General features: G+C 47.3%; 1 protein-coding gene across 4 annotated transcripts in view; it reads right to left on the bottom strand.

The window, feature by feature from the left end:
* DAPK2 (death associated protein kinase 2) overlaps nt 1–20,346 on the bottom strand; it is a 119,842-nt gene that overhangs the window by 13,282 nt on the left and 86,214 nt on the right. For 2 of the 4 annotated variants that reach the window (XM_030317958.1, XM_030317957.1), the window contains 6 exons: nt 13,057–13,186; nt 7,598–7,646; nt 6,773–6,799; nt 3,743–3,895; nt 2,679–2,724; nt 193–1,183 (listed from right to left, as the gene is read on the bottom strand). In XM_030317958.1, coding sequence (XP_030173818.1) covers nt 575–1,183; nt 2,679–2,724; nt 3,743–3,895; nt 6,773–6,799; nt 7,598–7,646; nt 13,057–13,186 — 1,014 coding nt within the window. In that variant the 3' untranslated portion in view covers nt 193–574. Of the gene's footprint in view, nt 1–192; nt 1,184–2,678; nt 2,725–3,742; nt 3,896–6,772; nt 6,800–7,597; nt 7,647–13,056; nt 13,187–20,346 lie in introns of those variants that run through there. The other 2 variants (XM_032593624.1, XM_032593623.1) reach the window with 1 other exon arrangement.

Here is a 20,346-nt window from a genome sequence, read left to right as displayed (position 1 = left end):
ATAATAGCAACGACAAGAATAATACCATCCACCTTTCTGCTCAAGGAGTTCTTTTAAAGATCAAAGACAGTGCTTGGTAAGTGAAAAGTCAGTGCAAATGGAAGGTAATATTTTTCTGTGCATTTTAAATTCCTCCTTCTGCAGCAGGAAAGCACCAAACTGGCTTATTGTTATCCCTACTTAGCTCAAAGATTACCCAAGATCTGCAATTTATTAAGACATATAGGTGGGAGGTGAGATGTGAAGAAATCCATTATCACAGATCAATTACAAGCATCTCCCCGGGGCCAGCCATCCTCCCTCTGGAAAAGGGTAGGCTGAGAGGTACTCATTCTCAATTGTTTTAATAGCTTGGCTGCTCCACCAGCCACCTCCCAGAAAACCAGGTTGGTGAGAGGAGGTGCAGAATGAGTAACTAGCTAGCGCCTTCCTGATTCTGGATTCTGTGAAGGGGGTGGAGGGCTATGCTACATACACACACCCTAAGGATAATTCTAGCTGATGCTCTGGCGGGGCACTTGGGAACACGCTTCTGCAAATCATCCAGGATGCATTACTGACTAGATTCTGGTGCTCAGAGTTCCAAGCCAGCCAAGACTTCCTTGCTGCATGATCTGTCGAGCTGCTCCACTAGGGACTCCCTGGTGTCCCTGCAGAACACGGAGCCCAGGCCATCTGTGTTCTTACTCTCCAGCTGGAAACTGCCCACCAGTTCCTGGATCCACTGTAGGTCTGCTGAGAGCTCCTGCCTTAAAGCTTCAAACTGTGCCTGCAGATGGTCCAATTTCCTGGCCATGCTTCCGAGGCTGGACCCTGTGGCCTGGATGTCTTCTCGTAGGAGTTTCTTCAAGGACTCCACTTTGCGGAACTCATACTTGAGCTGGGAGAGGTCGTGCCGGGCGCTCTCACTCTCCTCCCGGTACCAAGCTTCCTTCTCATTGTATATGGAGACCAGAGCCTCCACGTCGTCCTGGATGGTGTCATGGGTCCCTGCCAGGGCACGGCATCCCTGGTCCACCTGAGCCACGTCCTCCACTACACGGGCAAAACGCTCAAAGTTGACATAGGTGTTATTGGGAGGCATGCTTGAGTGGCATTTGAGGGTGTATTCTCTTAGGCGCTTGGTCTTCAGCTGGGCAGGCTCTGTCTTCTGCTGTTCCGGGGCTCTGACTTCTCCTTTGGACTGGTGGGTGTTTAGACAGAACAGCCAGAATTAAGTTGATGCCAAATCCAAAGCGCAGTTCAAGGTGCAGGAAGAAGGCACACAAGCAGCCTCTTAGGCATTCACTGCATGCATCAGGCCATGGGGAGGACCATGGTGGGATGAGCATCCCCACAGATGATAAAAAAGACTGAAGAGTACGGGGGTGCAGCCTCCATGCTCACTTCAGGGCAGGGTGGTCCATGGCCATTAGAGAAGGTCTCCACACACATAGCATTTAGAGGTGCTCACATAGACAAGCAGGCTATAGCCAGGACTCTGCAGGCATCCACTCCACGGCAGGAGCAGACAAGGCCATGGCTGACAGAGGGAGGCTGAGAGACCTCTCTCCTTCAGGACCAGGTGGCATCCTGGGCCTCAGCAATACTCAGCATGCTAAGCCCGAGAAGCTGCCTAGCTCTGCGCTCTGGGCTCACTCAAAACCTAGAGGGCCCTTTAACAAGTAGATGAACCTGACCTTCTCCTGAGCACTCCAGCCCTCCCTGCTCTCCATCCTCCATAGCCCTACCTGTGCTGATCTGCATGCTCAGATCAAGCTGGCTAGGCCTCTCATTTAACAATCCAGGTGATTTCCTCCAGGTGAATGGGAAATCTGGTGATGCTCTAGGAGCGCACATCTCATCAATCAGCAGAAGTAGGGCCAGAATCCTGGTCTCCTGATTTCCACCCCACCAAAGTGCCTTTTTTTTTTAATTTAAGTAATCTCTATGCCCAAACTGGGGCTTGAACTCCCAACCCCAAGATCAAGATTTGCATGCTCTACAAAGTGAGGCAGTCAGACACCCCTGGCCATAGTGCCTTTAACTGGCACTTTACTGTACTGTGAGCAAGACCCTCCACAAACCTGTAGCTGGGAGCCCAATTACAAAGTAGGCCAGGCTGGAGTCCCTCGGTACCCCCCACCTCCCCAGAGGGAACAGCATCGCTCAGAGGGTGGTCATCTCTCCTCCGTACCAGGCTTCCATCTCTGAGCCTCATTCCCTGAGGTCTCAAGGTGCCTAAAGAAGCTGGCTGACTGGTTGGAGTGTCATCCTTTATTCAGAGCCCCGAAAGTCAGAAAGAAGGAGCCTTGGTTACAAAGTTGACATTTTTAATTGTCATCGATTTCTATCTACAACTTGGGAGCCCTGATTACTGCTTTGAGAATGACAGCAACATGCCCTCTGACAAAGAACACTTTTTATGATGGCCCCAAAGGAAAAGGGTTTCAACTGAGGTTTGTGAGGGCTCCATTTCATAAATCACCTGAGCCCATGAAATATAAATATAAACTTATAAACCTATTTGAACAAACCCAGATCAGTTGGCACCCCCCAACTGGATTTCATCTGTGCCCCAGGGTGGATGTTTCTAGCAAAGGCCTTTCCATGGGCTGCCTGCATCTGGCCACCCCTCCTGGCCCTGGCAGCAGACCAGGGACCTGCCCGCTCCCTGGAACGCAACACCATGCCCTTACCGTGATCCAGGGGTGTCTGAGAGCCTCTTCAATTGTGAGCCGTTTCCTGCAATGAGGATCAGAAAACAATGACAATCCATGAATACAGAAGCTGAGAGTGACAGTCTCCATTCTTACTCTTGTCAGACCTGCATTTTGGCATTCTTTGACCACTTCTATCAAACCAGAATAATGGGGGGGGGATGCAGAGATGGCTGGGGAATGGGCTGAATTCCCTGCATTCCAGAGAAAATGGCCCAGGCGGACCCCTCAGTAGAATGATATTATGACATAAACCCTCATCTCTGGTCCCAAACTTGAAGGGCTTAACACCACACTCTAGGAAGTCATAAGTGTTCTTGTGAGCTTTAGCTCTCCACAGCTAAACCTTTGGTCTATGTTTTTCTATTTGCCTCCCAGATCCCTTCTCTGCCCTTCCCTGCTCAGGTACTATGATCTGACCTAGCACCGCCCTTAGATGGGGAAACCAGGCCCCTGCACTCTCTCTGAAGTCTGTGGGACCAAGAGGACATGACCTTTTAGAATCTGTGGATCTCACTCCTGCCCCATTTAGTCCATGCTCTGGCACCAGGCACCTTACAATTTCCTGCCTATCTCCTACTTTGACTCTTCAGCCACAGGGCTCACCCTGGGCCCTAAGGAGGGGTAGGATCAACAGGTCTCCTATTCTCCCACTTACCCCTCTGAGTCTGCCTCCCCCACAACTCCCACTTGAAACGGCTTGGAAACTCTGCCACTTTCCTTTTCAAAGACTGTAAAAGATAATGTGTCCTAGAGAAACCTAGGCTGACTTCCAAACACACACACACACACACACACACACACACACACACACACACACAGAGTTATTTGTATTTGGGCAGGAAAGAAAGCAGAAAGACTTGAGCAAACAAGATGAATGCCAAGTCTCAGCTAATCCACACTTCTCAGCACCTGCCCAGATTAGACCACAATGGTGCGGATGGCAGCCTGTGGCAAAGAAGGAATGGACTAGCACATCTTTGGGGGAGGGGACAGGAGATGGTCAGTACTTGAGAAGCCCGTGCCTTTCTCTGTCACCTTACCGGGTCTCTTTCACCAGAAGCTTCCGGATGAAGTCCTTGGCTAGCTCGCTGGTCTGGCTGAAGAATTCTTCATCAAAGTCGTAACTCACTGCTGTGATATTTGCTAGCGTTTCCTGCTTTGTGTCTCCCAGGAAAGGGGATGCTCCACTTAGGCTGAGCACACAGAGAGGGAACACGTGACTATAGGAAAGTAGATGGAGGTGGAGGTGATACAGTCAGGGAGCCCTGACTCATACTATTGCATGGGGATGAGAAGCTCCCAGCAACACCGCCTGCCCACTCTGGGCAGCCAGTCAGCAGCCTTTTCAACAAACTGAGTCCGATTCAAGACACTTACGGAGCTTCTACTAAGTTCTTGACTGAAACTGTGTCTTCAAGGAACTCGAAAGAGGAGGGGAAGAAACAGAGACATGGCTCTTCATAATCCCAAAGAGAACAAAACAGAATACAATGGAAGACCAGACAAAGGACTAGGGGGGCACAGGACAGAGGGGACATCCAAGTGCAGGCTTCATGGGAGAACTGACATTTGTATCAGTTGTGTCCTGAAGAATGAAGAGGTTGTCAGTAGAGGAGGAGATGGAAGGTGTTCTAGGCTAAGGGAGCAACTTGAGCAGAGTCTGAGAGATGTGGAAATATATGGACCAGTAGGGACTAGAAGGGTGTGTAAGGTTCCCCTGCAGGGTTTGTCAAGAGGTATCATTCAGGGGCGCCTTGACTCTTGATTCTGACTCTTGATTTCAGCTCAGGTCATGATCTCATGATTCATGAGATTGAGCATCTGACTCTTGATTTCAGCTCAGGTCATGATCTCATGATTCATGAGATTGAGCCCCGCTTGGGATTCTCTCTCTCTTTCTCTCTCTCAAAATAAATATTTTAAAAAAGAAGGTGTCATTCAAATAGTGACTCCCAAATCTACTGTTTTCTGACTCATATCCCAGCTTATGGGATTCCTCTCCCTAGATGTGCCATTGTCACTGTGCCCTAACCTCCCTCCATGAGCTCCTTGCCTTGATTAATGATGTTACCTCAGAAATGCACACAAGTTAGAACACAGGGGTCACCTCTGACTCTTCCATCCATTCCCTCACCACATCTAACTGGCCCAAAAGTTTTATTGGTTTTATTTACTAAATATCTCCTAAAGGTTCTCCCCATCTCTACTGCCACTGTCTTGGCATAGTGGTAGCAAGGTGCACTGGGAAAATGCTGATATTTCATTCCTCAAATTGAATTCCAGCTCTGCCACTCATTAGCTGTGTGAACCTAAGTAAGTTACTCAACCTCTCTGACCTGCAGTTTCCTCCTCCATAAAATGAAGAAAACTCTTCAGCTCACATGATGGTTGTGAAAAATAAATATATTTACAATGTTACATGCAATCTTGCCCCATACTGAGAGCTCTGGAATTGGCCATTACTACTATCTTTGTTAGAACACAAAGAACCTCCTGTGACTTCCCATTTTCTATAGGATCACGTTTGAACTCCTGAGCAAGACACTGGAAGTTGGTCCCTACCACACGCTCAGTACATTTCACCACACTTTAACAGGCTCACTGTTCCTTTCCTCAGCAGACAGCCCTTCTCTCCCTTTCCACCCTGAGAATTAATCTCATTCTGTACAGGTCAGTTCATATTAATCTCAATCTCTTTCTCATTAAATCTCCCACAGTCCCAGCAAACGAGTGTCTCTCCCAGCTGTGCCTCACAGAGGCATGTTCATACATCAGCATAATCTTGGTCCTATTGAGAGCGACTGAGCTGTGTGGTGTCTCCCTCCAACACAGGGAGCTCCAGGCACGCAGGGCAGACCTCCTCCATGTCAGTATCCTGAGTGCCTGGCACAGTGCCCACCATGGAGCAGGCACTCAATAAACTGTGTAGAACTCAAACAAGCTAAAAGAAGACTATATGCTTTGTACACACTGGAATTCCTTAATATTTCAAAATGGAAATCCGAGTTCTGAAAAAAAATCAAGGTTTTAAGAGCCAACACAGAATCTGGAACCATCGAGCAATGCATCAAGTTCTCTTTCTCTGCATCCAGTTCTTCTGGGGCTTAAAAAAAAAAATACTGATGGCCAGACTCCATCCCTGGCAATTATGATGTAATAGATCTGCAGTGGGCCTGGGCAGTGTTAGGTATTAAAAGGTCTAAGGTGCAGCCAGGATTGAGACCCTCTGCCATAGCTCAGAGGGGTCCACCACATTGTAAAGAGCTCCCAGTCTAAGTGGTGCTGGAAGTCAGAGAACTGGTTTACAGGAATGCGGAGAGATGGTCCCCCTCAGCTGGTGAGTACTGGAGCCCCCATGTCCCCTCTGGGACAAAAAGAGCATGTTCCAGCTGTGCCGTTGGGGGGGAAATGGTTGAGAAGCACTGATGGAATGAACACCAAGCGGCGCTAGGAAGTTTGCACACATGTCTGCTTATTTAACCCGCACAGCACACCGTGGCAGGAAGTTTGTGATTCTTATTTTCCTGATGAGGAAAACAGGCCCAGAGGTTAAGTATCTGCCCAAGGTCACAAAGATAGAAAGTGACAGATCCACTGCACATGGAGCTACACAGGAAATGTCTGCTTAAGCAACTTAATACTTCAGGGGTGGGAAAGAGACTCTGGGGAGAAAGACGAGAGCACGTGAGAGCCGGGGAAGGAAGGGGAGACTGGGAGAGAAAGAAGGAGCGGGATGGGGAAGGCACGGCAGCCTGAGGGCTGTCCCAAGGCTCCTGGGTGAAAGCTGACTTTCTCACAAGAAATGCAGCCTGGGTGAGGCTGAGCGTTGGATGCCTGGCCAGGGTAGGGATGCAGACAAGGCCCAAGGTCAACCCTAGGGCCAAGAGTATGTAAAGGAGCTAAAAGCATGGAGCCTCAGGTGTGCTGTGTGGATTGAACACATCTGGCTCGTGGTAAATGATTCATGAGTAAAACCAGTAAATTCAGGCTGTCTGTCCCTACCCCTCTCTCATTCCTCCCAGTTCCCCAGATCCAAGCTAGGTTGGGACCCCAGCATCAGGGATACTCACAGGATGTAGGTGATGACGCCTATACTCCTGCAAAACAAAGAACAGGCAAGTCAGAGCCACCTGGCTCTGATCCCAGCCCAGCAAGGGACTCCCCGCCATGCTTCTCAAGGGGAAGAGTCACATGCCCCTATACAGTGGCCTAAGGATGTCACCTCAAGTCCATAGCCCTCTCCACTCATCCCAGTCTTCAGCAGCAACCTGGGATGCATCTGGAGTCATCAAGCTCTGGACACTGAGTCCGAGGACCCAAGTTCAAGGTCAGACTTCTGCACTTGCAGGCTGTGATTGGGGCAAGTCCCTTATGATCTCTGAGCCTCATTCTCCTCATAAAATGAGGTTAATGATAACTACCTCACAAAACTTCTGGGAGGATTTTAGAAAACCAAGCAACCAAGGTACTCACTCAGCCAACTATAAAGCCCTGTTCAAATGAAATGAGTCCTGTCTGTGCAGAAAATCAATCACTACGGTATCCTCAGGCCCAACACAGCTCTCAGAGCCTACAAGGCTCTCAGTGATCACTTGGTTGATTAACTAAATAAGCTATTGTTAGTATTTCTTTATCATAGCTGTGGCAGGCCTCCAGGGTGAGCCTCTCCCCTTGTCTCTGCCTTGGCTGTGTTCTAACAGGCCTCAAGTCCAGGCCTAGCTGCCTCCAGCTTCTCTGGGCCACAGGTCCAGCACACCGGGAGCAGCCAGAGGCTCTGAACGTGTGGAGAAAGGGGTTTTAATGGTCAAGCAGGATAATGTCAGCCAGAGTCAGAGTCTGAGGCCTTCTGCCCTTGAAAGGACCCCAAGGTCACCTGGGTCGTCTATACAACTTACCACATGTCAGCCTCCAGGCCCAGGGGCTCGTAGTTCACAATTTCTGGAGCTGAAAGAAGCCATATTGAAGAATCAGCAGGAGTATGAAAACGAGAAGAGATGGTGATAGGGAATTTTAGGGAGTTTGGTGACAAATGTCTCCCTCCTGAATCCTCACTAAGGAAAAATCAGAACAACAGATGGAGATAATCTGGGTCTAAGAATTTTGAGAAATGAAGTTGCCTGTTATCCTGGTAGAAATATTTTACAAAGAGGCCTTAATAGTGAGGAAGAAGGAAAGGACAGAGGGATGCCTGGAAGAGGAAGAGGAGGGTGGGGTAAGGAAGATGCCAGAAGGGGAAATGGGGCCTGACAACAAGGCTTGCTTTAGAAGTCTCTGGTGAAAAACAGTCAGGTCAGTGCTGGAAGGTCATAACGAAGAAAAGAAGGCAGAGAGGGAATCCACGTTCCTGAATCTGGTCTGAAAGAGGGACACCTCCTCCCTGAGAAGAATGACAACAATCTAGGGCCAATGAGATGATGAGCCTGAGGTGCCCGAGGGGCATCCAGGCAAAGATGCCCCGGGTAGGGGAGAGTGACTTGGAGCCATCAATCTGGAGTCATCGTACAGGTGGAAACGGGAGCTGTGTGGATGATGTGGTGACCAAGAGTGGGTGCAGAGTCTAGGAAAGAACATTCTACCCAGGACAGAAGAGGACCAAATGCCACCCAAAGATCAAGCAGGCAAGCACTTAGAAAGTGTGTGGTGTCCAGAGGTGCCCTGACTGTGGGAAGTAGAGATAAGGGTGTAGACAATGCTACAAAAAAAGCTTGGTCACGAAACTGAGGAGAAAAAGAGGGGAATAGCTAGAGAAGGGAGAAGGACTGAGCCTGTTTAATCATAATGGAAAAAGGGAGAGGGTGGGAAAGGCTACACTGGTGCATCTAGAACAATGTTAAAACTACTGCATCTGTAGCATGTGACCACCATCCCCCTCCCCCTCTCTAATTAGAGACACAAGGAACCACTTTTCTGGTTTTGCTTATTTTTTAGCTTCATTAAAACGATGTCATCCCGGAGATAATGTAGTCACTTGATCCCCCCACCCTCTAACATTATGCTTCTAGTGTTCACTGAATGTTCATACATGGTCTTTCATTTTCACTGCTATGTAATAGTCCACTGTGTTAATATGTATCATCTTTCAGTCATTGTCCTCTCAGTGATCATTTGGATGGTTTCCACTTCTATTCTTATCAGAACATTGCTATGAACTTTTTGGCACAAGTCTCCTCACAAACATGAAAGACATTCTCTAGCACAGTGATTCAAAGTGTGGTCTGAAGACAAGGAGCCACTGGTCCAGACACAATAGGTCCAGAAATGGGGAGTAAGCTTTTAGAAACTCGTACAGCAATATGACATTGCCATGACATTCAAATTGTGATGATTTTTCTAGGGATTTATTTTTCTTGTGTCTTTAATGAAGAAGCAGTCCAGGACAGATTGAAGAAAAAAAAATTTTAAGTCTTTAACCATAGAGAGTTTGAGAAGCACAACTCACTTTCCAGGCTTATCTGTTTGATACACATATACACTCACTTCTGTTCTCTATGTGCATTTGCTTGTCTATTTTCTTCTGTGCTTTTCTTCTTCTTTCTTGGTGTTTTTTATTTTATTACTTCTCTTACTGTTTTCCTTTCCTACTTACATTTTTGTAATGGCCACCCTCGAGACTTTAGGATGGCTATCTAACAAATTCTAACATAAGCAATCTTTTGACTCTCCTCTACTAATACAAGAGCCTTAGAACACTCATTTCAAGAACTCCTTCCTATCTAACATTATTTTCCTCAATTTTTAGTTCTGTTTTTTAACCCTGCAATTAAAACATCCATGACCGTCCATCACTGTCATCATCATCATCATCACCACCACCATCATCATTTTAAACAGAAAATGGTTATATTTGCCGAATGTTTACTTATTTCTTTGCTCTATTACTTCACACAGTGAGGTCTTCCTTCAGAGAACATTTAGTTCACAAGCACATCTTTAGAAGCTCTAGTAATAAAGGTTTGTTGGTGGTTTAATTGTTTTATGGTTTGTATTGTTCTTTTTCGAATTTTTGGATTTTGCTATGTTTTGCCTGAATCACTTATCCTCATTCTTGAAATATAACTTTTGCTGGGTGTAGAGTTAAGAGTGTTTTGGGTTTTTTTTTTTTTTTTTTTTGAGGATTGTAATTGGCTTTATTAAGCAATTCATGAACTGGACAGCATCCCATCTAGCAGGTAGAGAGATGCTCCCTAATCATTGTTTTTTAATTTTTCCTTAGTTCTTGAAAGATAGTATTCTATTGGACATTGGGTTCTACTGTTGTTTTAACAAGTACACTGTCAAATTATTTATTTATTTATTTATTTATTTATTTATTTATTTATTTATTATCTGTCTTTTCTTCCTGGCTGCTTTCATGATCTCTTTGTCTTTGGTACCCCGTAGTTTAACTATAATGTTAACTACAGTGTAACTATAATGGATTTTTTTTCTGTTTGATATACATTGTCCTTTCTGCATCTGGAGATGCATGTTTTCACAACAGTTCTGAAAATTCTCAGCCATTTTCTTCAAATGTTGATCCTCTGTTGTCTCTATTCCCTCCTCTGGGATTCCAAACAGACCTGTGTTAGGTTTTCTGTTTTCACCCTCTCACACTTGTCCTCTATTTCATATTCCTGTATCTTGATCTTTCTGTGGTATTTTGGCTAATTTTATTCAGCTCTGCCTTTCAATTCTTTAATTCTCTCTTCAGCTGTGTGTAATCTGCTGTTTAACTCATTCACTAAATTTTAAATTTCTAGGAGTATAGAATTTCTTAAAGTTCTTCCTGGTTCCTTTTAGCATTTGCCTGGTCATTTTTGACAGTCTCTTGTTGCTTGCTCATTCTTATGATTCTTTTGTTTCTATATACATTCCCTTGATTTTACAGTCAACATGTGATCATTTAAATATCTTATGTCCTTGGATGTCTAAGTCTTGCTAGTCTCTGATTGAAATGCTGATACATACACTTGCTTTTGGGAGAGGACCTCTTCTTGAATTTTCTTGCTGCTCACAGCTCCAGCTCTAAGTTCATATTTCACTGGCTTTGGAGGTGGGGCAGGTGATGCAGGAAGAGTTACTACCCTTAAAGATTTCTCTTATTTCCCATGAGTCCAGAATTTCATTATAAAGAATATTTTTCTCAAGAATCAAGTTTTGTTGCAGGAGGGCTTTTGGAAGACTGGGTCCACCATGCTCCTAGAAGCTGATGGTAACTTCTCAATACTGTGTCTCAGGTTGAAGTTTCAGAGTAATGGTGGGAGTAGGACAAGTAATTATAACCTGTTTCTCAGGAGTCCTGGATAAAGAAAGTTATCATAATTTGGGCAGAGGCCTAGAGAAGTCACCCTGTATATCTGTAAGGTGCAAATAAAACCAGTTCTAGGCTAGAGCTGGGTCATACTGGCTCACAAGGGTCAACTGTGTGTATCTCTTCCCAACTCTGAATTCAGTGACAAGTTGGTAGCTTAAAATTGGCAAATGCTATAAATTAGGGTTGGGTTTTGTTTTGTTTTGGAGACCCAGTTGTTAGACATTTAACACTGTATCCCTGGAAAGAACCCTCCATAGTCTGGCCCTAGCCATCAATGTCTCACTCACATGGCCATTCTGATAGGAACTCTCTGTTTCATCCAGAGTGGACAGGGAATTGTCCTGGCCCTCCCCACTGCTATGAACGACTGAGACTGGGATGTATACTCCTCTTCTACCCTGCCTCTTTCCCTACCCCTCCTCACACTTCTCCAACCCACAACACCAGCCCTTTGTCTCTCATTGACTCAAGGGCATGACTGATCCCATTGACTTTGCCAGAGTGAATATCTTGTTTGAGAAGTCTTCAGAGATGTCTCTATCATTCACTTTATAATTAATCACATCCTGTCTTGTGACACCTCTTCCACTATTGCCCTGAATGTCTAGTTGAACCATTTACTGTTAGCATCTGGTCTGAACTTAAGTGAATAAATATATGCATTTCACCACATATGTGAATGGTGGGCAGCAACTGCCATCTTGGACAAAGTTCAAGAATAGATGTCTTGTGCCCTTGGTTCAAGTTGCTTCTGCCACCAGCTCATTGTGTGACCTTGCATGAATCATTCTGAGTGTGGCTCCCTGCCGCCACTGTGTCCTCAGTACCTCACCTAATATCTGTCATAGATATTAGATGAAGAATAGCCATTGGTTGACCTTCACTAAAATCCCCCAGACTTCCAATCCTACATTTGTTGAACTAGCCCAGATGACCTAAAAAGATCCTTCTACCACTCACACTCGGTCGTTTGATGTTTCCACAACTAAACTGTAAGCCTCCTTGGGACAAGGTCTTTCTAGAGAGACAACCCCGTGTAACCAAGAGGGCACAGGCTTTGATGTTGCATGTATCTGTATTTGAATGTTAGCTCTACCACCTACTGGTTGTTTTGCCTTGAACAAAGCATCCGATAGAGAAAATAATTAAATCTGCTTCATGAGGTTGTTTGAAGATTAGCTGAGGTGATGTCTGCAGAGCACCGGCATAGTGCCTGGCACACAGCAAAGTTCCCCTACCCTGGGGTCTGTGGAGCCTTAATAGCACCATTCCATAGTGGCTGTGGGGCTGGCATGTGTGACCTGAAAATCCATCAGGATGGATGATCTGAAACATTCTGTTTTCCTTATTTTATTTATGTCAGAAGTTTTCCCCAGATTTCGGAGAGACCATGACCTCCCTCCATTTCCAAGACCACTTCAACTCCCAAAGCAGAGAGACAGTGGTCCTCAATTCTCATTCCTCTCCCTTCTGTAAGGCTGTCTCTCTAGGACCCTCAGCCTGCAGCCCCAGTCCCACGAGGGGGCTTCTGGGGCCTGAGCCAAGGCTGATAGAAACGGAGGGATGGGGGAGCTGCCAAGGCTCTTGTGAAGCAGGGCCCCCTGTGCAAGAATAAAGGCCAGGTACACAGGAGAGGTGAGTGGGTGGATCTGGCATTTAGCAGATGATTTCCCTTCTCCTTTTCAGGAAGTCAAAAGCTACTTCAGAGAAACTTGAGTTTATGAGAATGACAGAGGGTGAGTAAATTTTAAATCTTCACAATAAATTCATCTAAGAGCAGGAGGTGGGGCCAGCTCCGGGAGGGTTTGACTCTGAAAAGGCCTCTAGCCCCACCGGGCCTCCTCCTGCCCCACTGGGTGCTCAAAGCCAGCACCTGGACCCTTACCCAGAAGACTTGCAGGACATTTTCTTCCCCACCCATTAGGTTTCCAAGGGGGAGTCTCCAAGGCACCATCTCTCAGCCCAGACTCTCAAACAGACACAGGGTTTGTTCCTAGAATTTCTCTACCTTTTGATCCCAGATGCCTACTTAGCTGGGAGAGAAATAGGCCTAAAACTTACCAACAAATTCTGGCGTCCCAAAAATATTCTTAAATTCAACTCCATCTTCTATTTCATGAGCCAGGCCAAAGTCAATCAGCTTGATGTGTGGAATGGGAATATTCTTGTCTAACAACATAATGTTTTCTGGCTGGAGAACAACAACAAAAAAAAAGTAAAGAAGGAAAGGATGAAAAGATGGTAATTAAAGCCCTGTTTTGTGTTTTTGCTTTAGGGTTGGGGTGGGGTTTGGTGTTCTTTTTTAGGAGACTAAAATTCTTTCTTGTTTTTGTGTCCTGTCTTCTCCTGTGAACTCAAAGACAGACATAGCACTGAGGGTAAGGGCTGGGTTTTATGAAATCTGCTGCTCACAGCAGAACCAGAGACCTTAGCTTTTAGTCCCCTTTTTGTCTCTGAATGGCAGATCCTTCAATGCAGTGCCTCTGTTTCCTGATCTGTTAAATGGGGCCAGTGAGAAATTCAAAGCATTTCCTGTAAACAAAACCACTGCCTCTGTGTGAGGACCATAAGGGTGGGAGCCTAGCAGCTTAGCCTGGCTTTACACACGGCTTATTAACCTTTGTCTTCCTGACCACCTCTTTCCCCTGGCTGGCCAGCTTCCTGTTGACAAACTCCCCTCCTCTGGCCTAACCATGTAGCTCACACTTCTCTATGGGTTTAACTAATTTTGGCGCTCGGCAGGACACTGGAAAAAAATGCACCTGACTTCCCGGGAAAATACCAGCTGCCCAGGCTATTTCCAGTGTAGCAAACAGCTGCCAGATATGACACAACCATGTGGGTATGTGTTGGTGGGGGGATGGCCCTGCCCTGGCCTCATACACCACAGGCTCTCAGGGAGGCCAGACACAAGCCTACCCTTCTGAGCCTACCCGTCTCACTCCCACCCAACTGCTCAGAGCCTGAACATGGGTGAGCAGGTCTCTCCACTTCACCCTCTCCCCTCCCGCTCCCCACCGTGACTGTCCTAGACTTCATTCAAAGTGGAATGTCCTGGGGGTGCCTGGGTGGCTCAGTCAGTTAAGCATCAGACTTCAGCTCAGGTCATGATTTCAAGGTTTGTGAGTTCGAGCCCCGTGTCAGGCTCTGTGCAGACAGCTCAGAACCTGGAGCCTGCCTCAGATTCTGTGTCTCCCTCTCTCTCTCTGCTCCTCCCCTGCTCGCACTCTATGTCCCTCTCTCTCAAAAATAAATAAACATTAAAAAAAAATTTTCAAAGTGGAATGTCCTGAAAACATACATCCACACAAAGCATCAAATTCATAACAGTCCCACGATGGAAACAAGACAAACGTCCCATCAACTGATGAACCCAGTATATCCATATAGTGGAATACTATTCAGTCGTAAAAGGGAACGAAGGCAGAAAAGAATACAAAGGAATGAAATACTGATACCTCAGCATAGATGAACTTTGAAAACATGATGTTAAGTGACAGAATCAGTCACCAAAGACCATGTCTTATATGGTCCCATTTATATGAAATATCCTGAATAGGTAAATCCATAGAAAGAGAAAGTAGTTTAGCAGTTGCTCAGGACTGGGGAAATGGGGAGTGACTGCTAATGGGTATGGAAACTTCATTTTGGAGTGATGACGATTTTCTAAAATTGATAGTGGTATTAGCTGCACAACTTTGTAAATTGTACACTTTATTTTATTTATTTATTTATTTATTTATTTATTTATTTATTTATTTATTTATTATTTTAGAGAGAGGCAGGTAAGGGCAGAGGGAGAAAGACACAGAGACATTATCTTAGGCAGGCTCCATGCTCAACAGGGAGCCTGATGTGGGACTCAATCCCACAGCCCTGGGATCGCGACCTTAGCCAAAATCAAGAGTCAGGCGGTACCTGGGTGGCCCAGGTGGTTGAGTGTCTGACTCTAGGTTTTGGCTCAGGTCATGATCTCGAGGTTCATAAGTTCAAGCCCCACATTGGGCTCCACACTGACAGTGCAGACCCTGCTTGGGATTCTCTCTTCTCCTTCTCTCTCTGCCCCTCCCCTGCTCGTGCTCTCTCTCTCTCCCAAATTAAATAAATAAACTTAAAAAAAAGGAAATTAAGAGTCAGATGCTCAACTGACTGAGCCACCCAGGTGGCCCTAAATTGCACACTTTAAATGGGCAAATTGTATAGTATGTGACTTACATCTCAATAAAGCAGTTTTACATGAATGAATAAACACATAAATAGATAAATACATGTTTAAGAAAATCGAGCATCCCTATTTCTTGTTTTTTAATTTTTTAATGTTTATTTATTTTTGAGAGAGAGAAAGAGAGCAAGCACGAGTGGGGGAGGGGCAAGAGAGAGGGAGACACAAAATCCACAGTAGGCTCCAGACTTTGAGCTGTCAGCACAGATCCCAACGTGGGGCTTGAACTCACGAACCGTTAGATCATGACCTGAGCTGAAGTCGGATGCTTAACCGACTGAGCCACCAAGGCGCCCCAAACATCCCTATTTCTCAAAGAAGAATTTCCCACCTTGTACCTTTGCTCACATTATCTGCTCTACCTAGAAAGCCTTCTGCTTGATCTATGCCCATTAAAATCCTAGCTGGGCTTCAAAGTCTAACTCGACTCAGCTAGTCCTTGAAAGCTTTCCTCAGTGAGTACCCCACCCACACACACCAGAAATGAATCCCCCTCCTGTCCCTTTGGTGCTTATTTGAACTTTTTTGTTATGACATTTGTCACACTCTCTCCTTGTCCACCAGTCCTTGCTGTCTTCGTTCTAGCTCCTCTACCGGACTCTCAGCTGGAGAGAGGATTTAGGTCTTTGCATGTTCACCCCTGCAGTGCAGAGCACAGCGCCTGGCAGGCTGACGGTTGCCCTGTTAGCTGAATCGATTCTGAATCTGGCCTGAAAACACTCCAGCTTCCCCATCCCAAACGTCCTGGCTCCCTGAAGTCTCTGTGACCTCATGTCAGAGTGGCTGGAAACTTTCACTCAAATGAGCTGGCTGTGGCCTCCCCCGACTTTGAAAATAAATAAAGAATACATTTCCTTTTGCATTTTTTAAGCTTGTTTATCCTTTTTCCCCTCTGGAGACTTCTCTCAACTTGATTGTGAAAATGTGTCAAAGTCCTTTCCCAAGGCAAAGCAGGATCTTAGGTCCTGCAGAAAGGAGACTGAGGGGGGAGGTCAGGAGATGGGACCCAGAGAGATGGCCCCACTGCAATACCCCCAATCCAGCCCTCAAATGGCTGCTCATGGACCTCGAGTGTTCTGGAACCCCATGCCGTAAGCTGTGCCCTCCCCACTGCCCACCATCTTATCTTATTAGGAACTTCCCCTCTCCTCCAGGGAATGGCCCTGAGGCTTGCTTCTGGGGCAGAGGAGGGTCAGAGCCAGGGTCTTCCTGACCACCATAGTGCTCAAGGCACAGCACACACTGAATGGGGATGGGAGCCACAGTGGACAAAAGCAGTCACACCAGACCTGGTGACCCCCAGGATAATGGGGCAGGAGGAAATGGGTAGGGAATATGGGAGAAGAAGGAAAAACAATTGGAGGCTGAATTCTCCCAGGCAGCATTGCTCTGAGAGGTGAGAAATATCCTTGCCTTATATCCTCTCACCTCCGTGTCCCACAGTCCAGGGGAAACAGCCTCTGCACTGGCTTGTGAAAACCTCAGGGTCAGGCCACGTTTTCTTACCTTAGTACTGCCTGTCCCTGCAAGTTCTTGCCACTCCAAGAACTTAACACATAGCAGGTGACTTCTCCCCTGCTTGGAACATTCTTCCTGCACAGTCCCTACCCCAAACCTGGCTAATTTCCTATTCACGTTTCAGTAAAAATAGTACCTCCTCCAGAAGGCCTACACATGCGCGCGCGTGCACACACACACACACACACACACACACATTTCCTGCCCAGTTCCCACAACATCCTGTGCTTCCCCCATTTCAATGTGTCTTGCACTGTCTCAAGGTGGTCGCTTATCTGTCTCTTCACACTGGGTTATAAGCTTCCTGAGGGTTTTGTTCCTATCAACTACCTAAAGCTCAGTATAGAGCCCAGCATCCACCAGGTGCTCATAATTGTTCCCTGAGCGAAGACACCTGCCATTTCGCTGCAATGTGCTAACCCAGCACGGGACATACTTTCTACCTCATTGAACCCTTCCAGCTATCTTATGCAGTGGATGTTATCATTTCCCTGTTTCAGAAAGAAACCAAGACTGAAATACTGGCTTGTGGACACAGGAATTTTCACGTTTTGTTTTTTATTTTTGAGTGAGAAAGCATGAGTGGGGGAGGGCCAGAGAGACAAGGAGCCAGAGGATCCTAAGCGGGCTCTTCGCTGACAGCAGCAAGCCTGATGTAGGGCTCAAACTCACGAACTGTGAGATCATGACCTGAGCTGAAGTTGGACGCTCAACCGACTGAGCCACCCAGGTGTTCCTGGACATGGGGATTTTAACCTCTATCTGTTGAACTCCAAAACCTCTGCTCTAACAACTAGAGTAAATGATCTTCCTGCTTCCCAAAGGTCCTGGGAAATCTATCCCAGGGGGGGAAGTGGATATTCTGCTCCAGGCTGGCAACCTAGTGCAGGCTTGGACCCTGGCTCAGGCATAGCTGTTTTGCTGTCCTGGCACTTGCTTCCCATCCCTGCATGCCTTTTCTTCCAGTGACGCTTTACCCAGGTGAGGGGCCCTGAGTGCAGTTCTGGCCTGCCCTCACGCTGGGTTTAAAGGCTCAGAAAAGGAATCTCAGGATCTCCTGGGCTCGACCTCCTTGTTTCAAGGAGAGAAGAGAGGTCCTGGCAGAGTCCCCATAGAGAGTCTGGGTAAAGTGATATGGCCTGTGGTTTTCAGGCTGAGAGGTGACCTTAGGGCAGCAGGAACATTCTACTGGGTGTCAGGACCCAGATTCTTGTCCTCACCTTACCACTCACACACAGAGCCATTTGGACCAAATGTACCTTCTGGCTCAGACCTGCCCTCAAATAGCAAAACAGTAAAATAGACCCTACATCTGCAGCTCCTCTCGCTTTCAGAAGGGTTTCCTTCTTGCTGTCTCAGACTTCACTAACCAGGAGGCAAAGCAGGGGCTGTTATTTTCCAAACATTCACCAAGGCGAGCAGTGCACTAGCTCTCTATGTCATCTTTGCAACCATTCTGAGTGGTGGATTGTTATCACCCCCATTTCACAGATGAGGAAACAGAGGCTCAGAGACCTAAAGCACTGGCTCAAGGTCCAACAGCTCATCATGGCGGCATCAGGGTGGGTTTCCTGGGCAGTGCAGCCCCTGCTCGCCACCACTTCACCCAGTTTGGTTAAATATCTTCAGCGGTCCCACTGACCACGAGAGTAAGGTCAAGGTGCCCTGCTTGATATTTGAGGCATCAAAGTTCTGCACTGACTGCCCCACACTACCTTCCCAGCCTCACTGCCCATCCTTTGCTTGCACCTGCCCCATATCCCCTCAAGGGGGGTATTACCACACCCAGAATGACATCTCAGTTCCATCCTTTTCTCTGGCTCTTCCCCTTGCCTAGAATATCTTTCCTACTCTTCTTCACACTTTCAGAGACGATGCCCCATCCCTGCCTCGTTTTACTCCCTTACTTTTCAATGAAGCAGCCCCTGACCTTGTGCCCTAACACCCTTAGGTGGGGGTTATGAGCAAGTAGTCCTAAGTTGCAGGCTGTCTCTCATATTGTGACACTGCTCTCCTGAGTGGTGGCCTCCCTGAGAAAATTCAGGTCAGTGTTAAGTTTCCGGGCCTCCCCTATGGTGTCTTGCATCCTGTATGTCCCACTGAAATACGCTGACGTGCACTGAAAGAATTGGGAACCAGTGAGTGGTCCTTCCTTTTCTGCCCTGTGGAGGCCCTCCACCACCACTAGGGGGTCCCTAGTGCACTCCTCCCCACAGGGCTGCTATAGGGCTGGGCCGGGAGAAAAATGACTGAGGGAGGATCCCCAAGGGTAGTCTGAGGGCCAATAAAGCAGAAGTTCCCCCAGGGGGGGTTTCTAAGCTTCTTTGCTTCCCCCTTCCTGAACAGGGTAGGGCACTAGAAAAGATCCTGGGCCTGGGTAGTGGGAAATTCCAGTTCCACCTCCACCATACAAGGCCATGTGAACTTAAGCACATCACTTCCTCTCTCTGGGTCACGGCTCCCCAGTTCTAAAATAGACACTGGATGGGATCCAGAGCCCCTTCGCACTCAAGCCTCTGCAACTGCAAGGTGGCATAACCTCCCAAGCTGGCCGGGCAAATTCCCACTCCTCTGGGCCCCAAAGCGAGACATACAAAGGCTCAGGTCTCCTGGCTCTTGGTCAGGAAGGACAAACAATCCACTGTGACCACAAACCACTGGGCCCAAGCCAGGATGCTCTCTGGGATAGTGTGGTCCTAACCGTCTGCCCTTTCCTCCAGCTTTAGTTGCTTCAACCAAATACTACCCACATGTTTGCCATCACCTCCAAAGCATGGCTGGAAAGAAGGATCACATTCCAGTAGGTGCCCCCACTGCCCAGCACCGGGTTTGTGGAGCTGCTACCAAGAGGTGAAACTGCTCTCACCTGTCAAAACAAATCACCCAGCTCAGCCCACCAGGCAGGCAGCTGTGGGAGAGGCCAGCATGCCCCTCCATGCCCCAGCAGCTTTGGTCAGAGGTGCCTGCTATGGTGCCAACCAGAAGCCAGTCCTCCTGGCAGGACCGATGTCAGTGGGTGATCCCCGCCAGTCCAGTACAGCATGCCCAAGAGCCCCTGCAGGATGAAGGCAGCCTCTGGGGGCTACACAGTAAGGTGCAAAAGACTTGAGCTTAGAGCCAGGCAGGTCGAGGTTCAAATCCCAGCTCTGTCACTCACAGTGAAACCTGCTCAAAGTCAATGGATCTCTTGCAACCATGATTTCCCATTTGTAAAATGAGTCACCTACCATGGTAGAGGGTTGTTCTGAAGATTCAGAGATGGTGCACGTAAGGATCAATGCCCAGCAAGATTTCAAACCATGGTAGCTATGTTTGTTTGTTCCTCTCTGGGATGCAGCAATGACAACAGTCAGCCCTGGGAATCTTACTAAATCCCTGCTGAGTCACCTGTGCACACCTGCAGACCATGCCCTCTCACTGACCTGCCTCCTGTCCCACTCATCCTCACCCCCAGTTCACCATACCGTGTTCACAATGGTGAGGCTACAAGGGACCTCAGAGGTCATTTAGTCCCTTCATGATTGCAGAGCAGCTCAAAGAGGTCAAGAAACTGCCAAGGTCACTGAGCAAGGAGCAGAGCCCAAGTCTGCTGACCCCCTCCCTACCCAGCG

Source organism: Lynx canadensis, chromosome B3, assembly GCF_007474595.2.
Source record: "Lynx canadensis isolate LIC74 chromosome B3, mLynCan4.pri.v2, whole genome shotgun sequence".
In the NCBI taxonomy this organism is placed as follows: Eukaryota; Metazoa; Chordata; class Mammalia; order Carnivora; family Felidae; genus Lynx; species Lynx canadensis.
The sequence above is the reverse complement of the archived record's forward strand: the minus strand, read 5'-3'. Positions and strand labels throughout refer to the sequence as shown.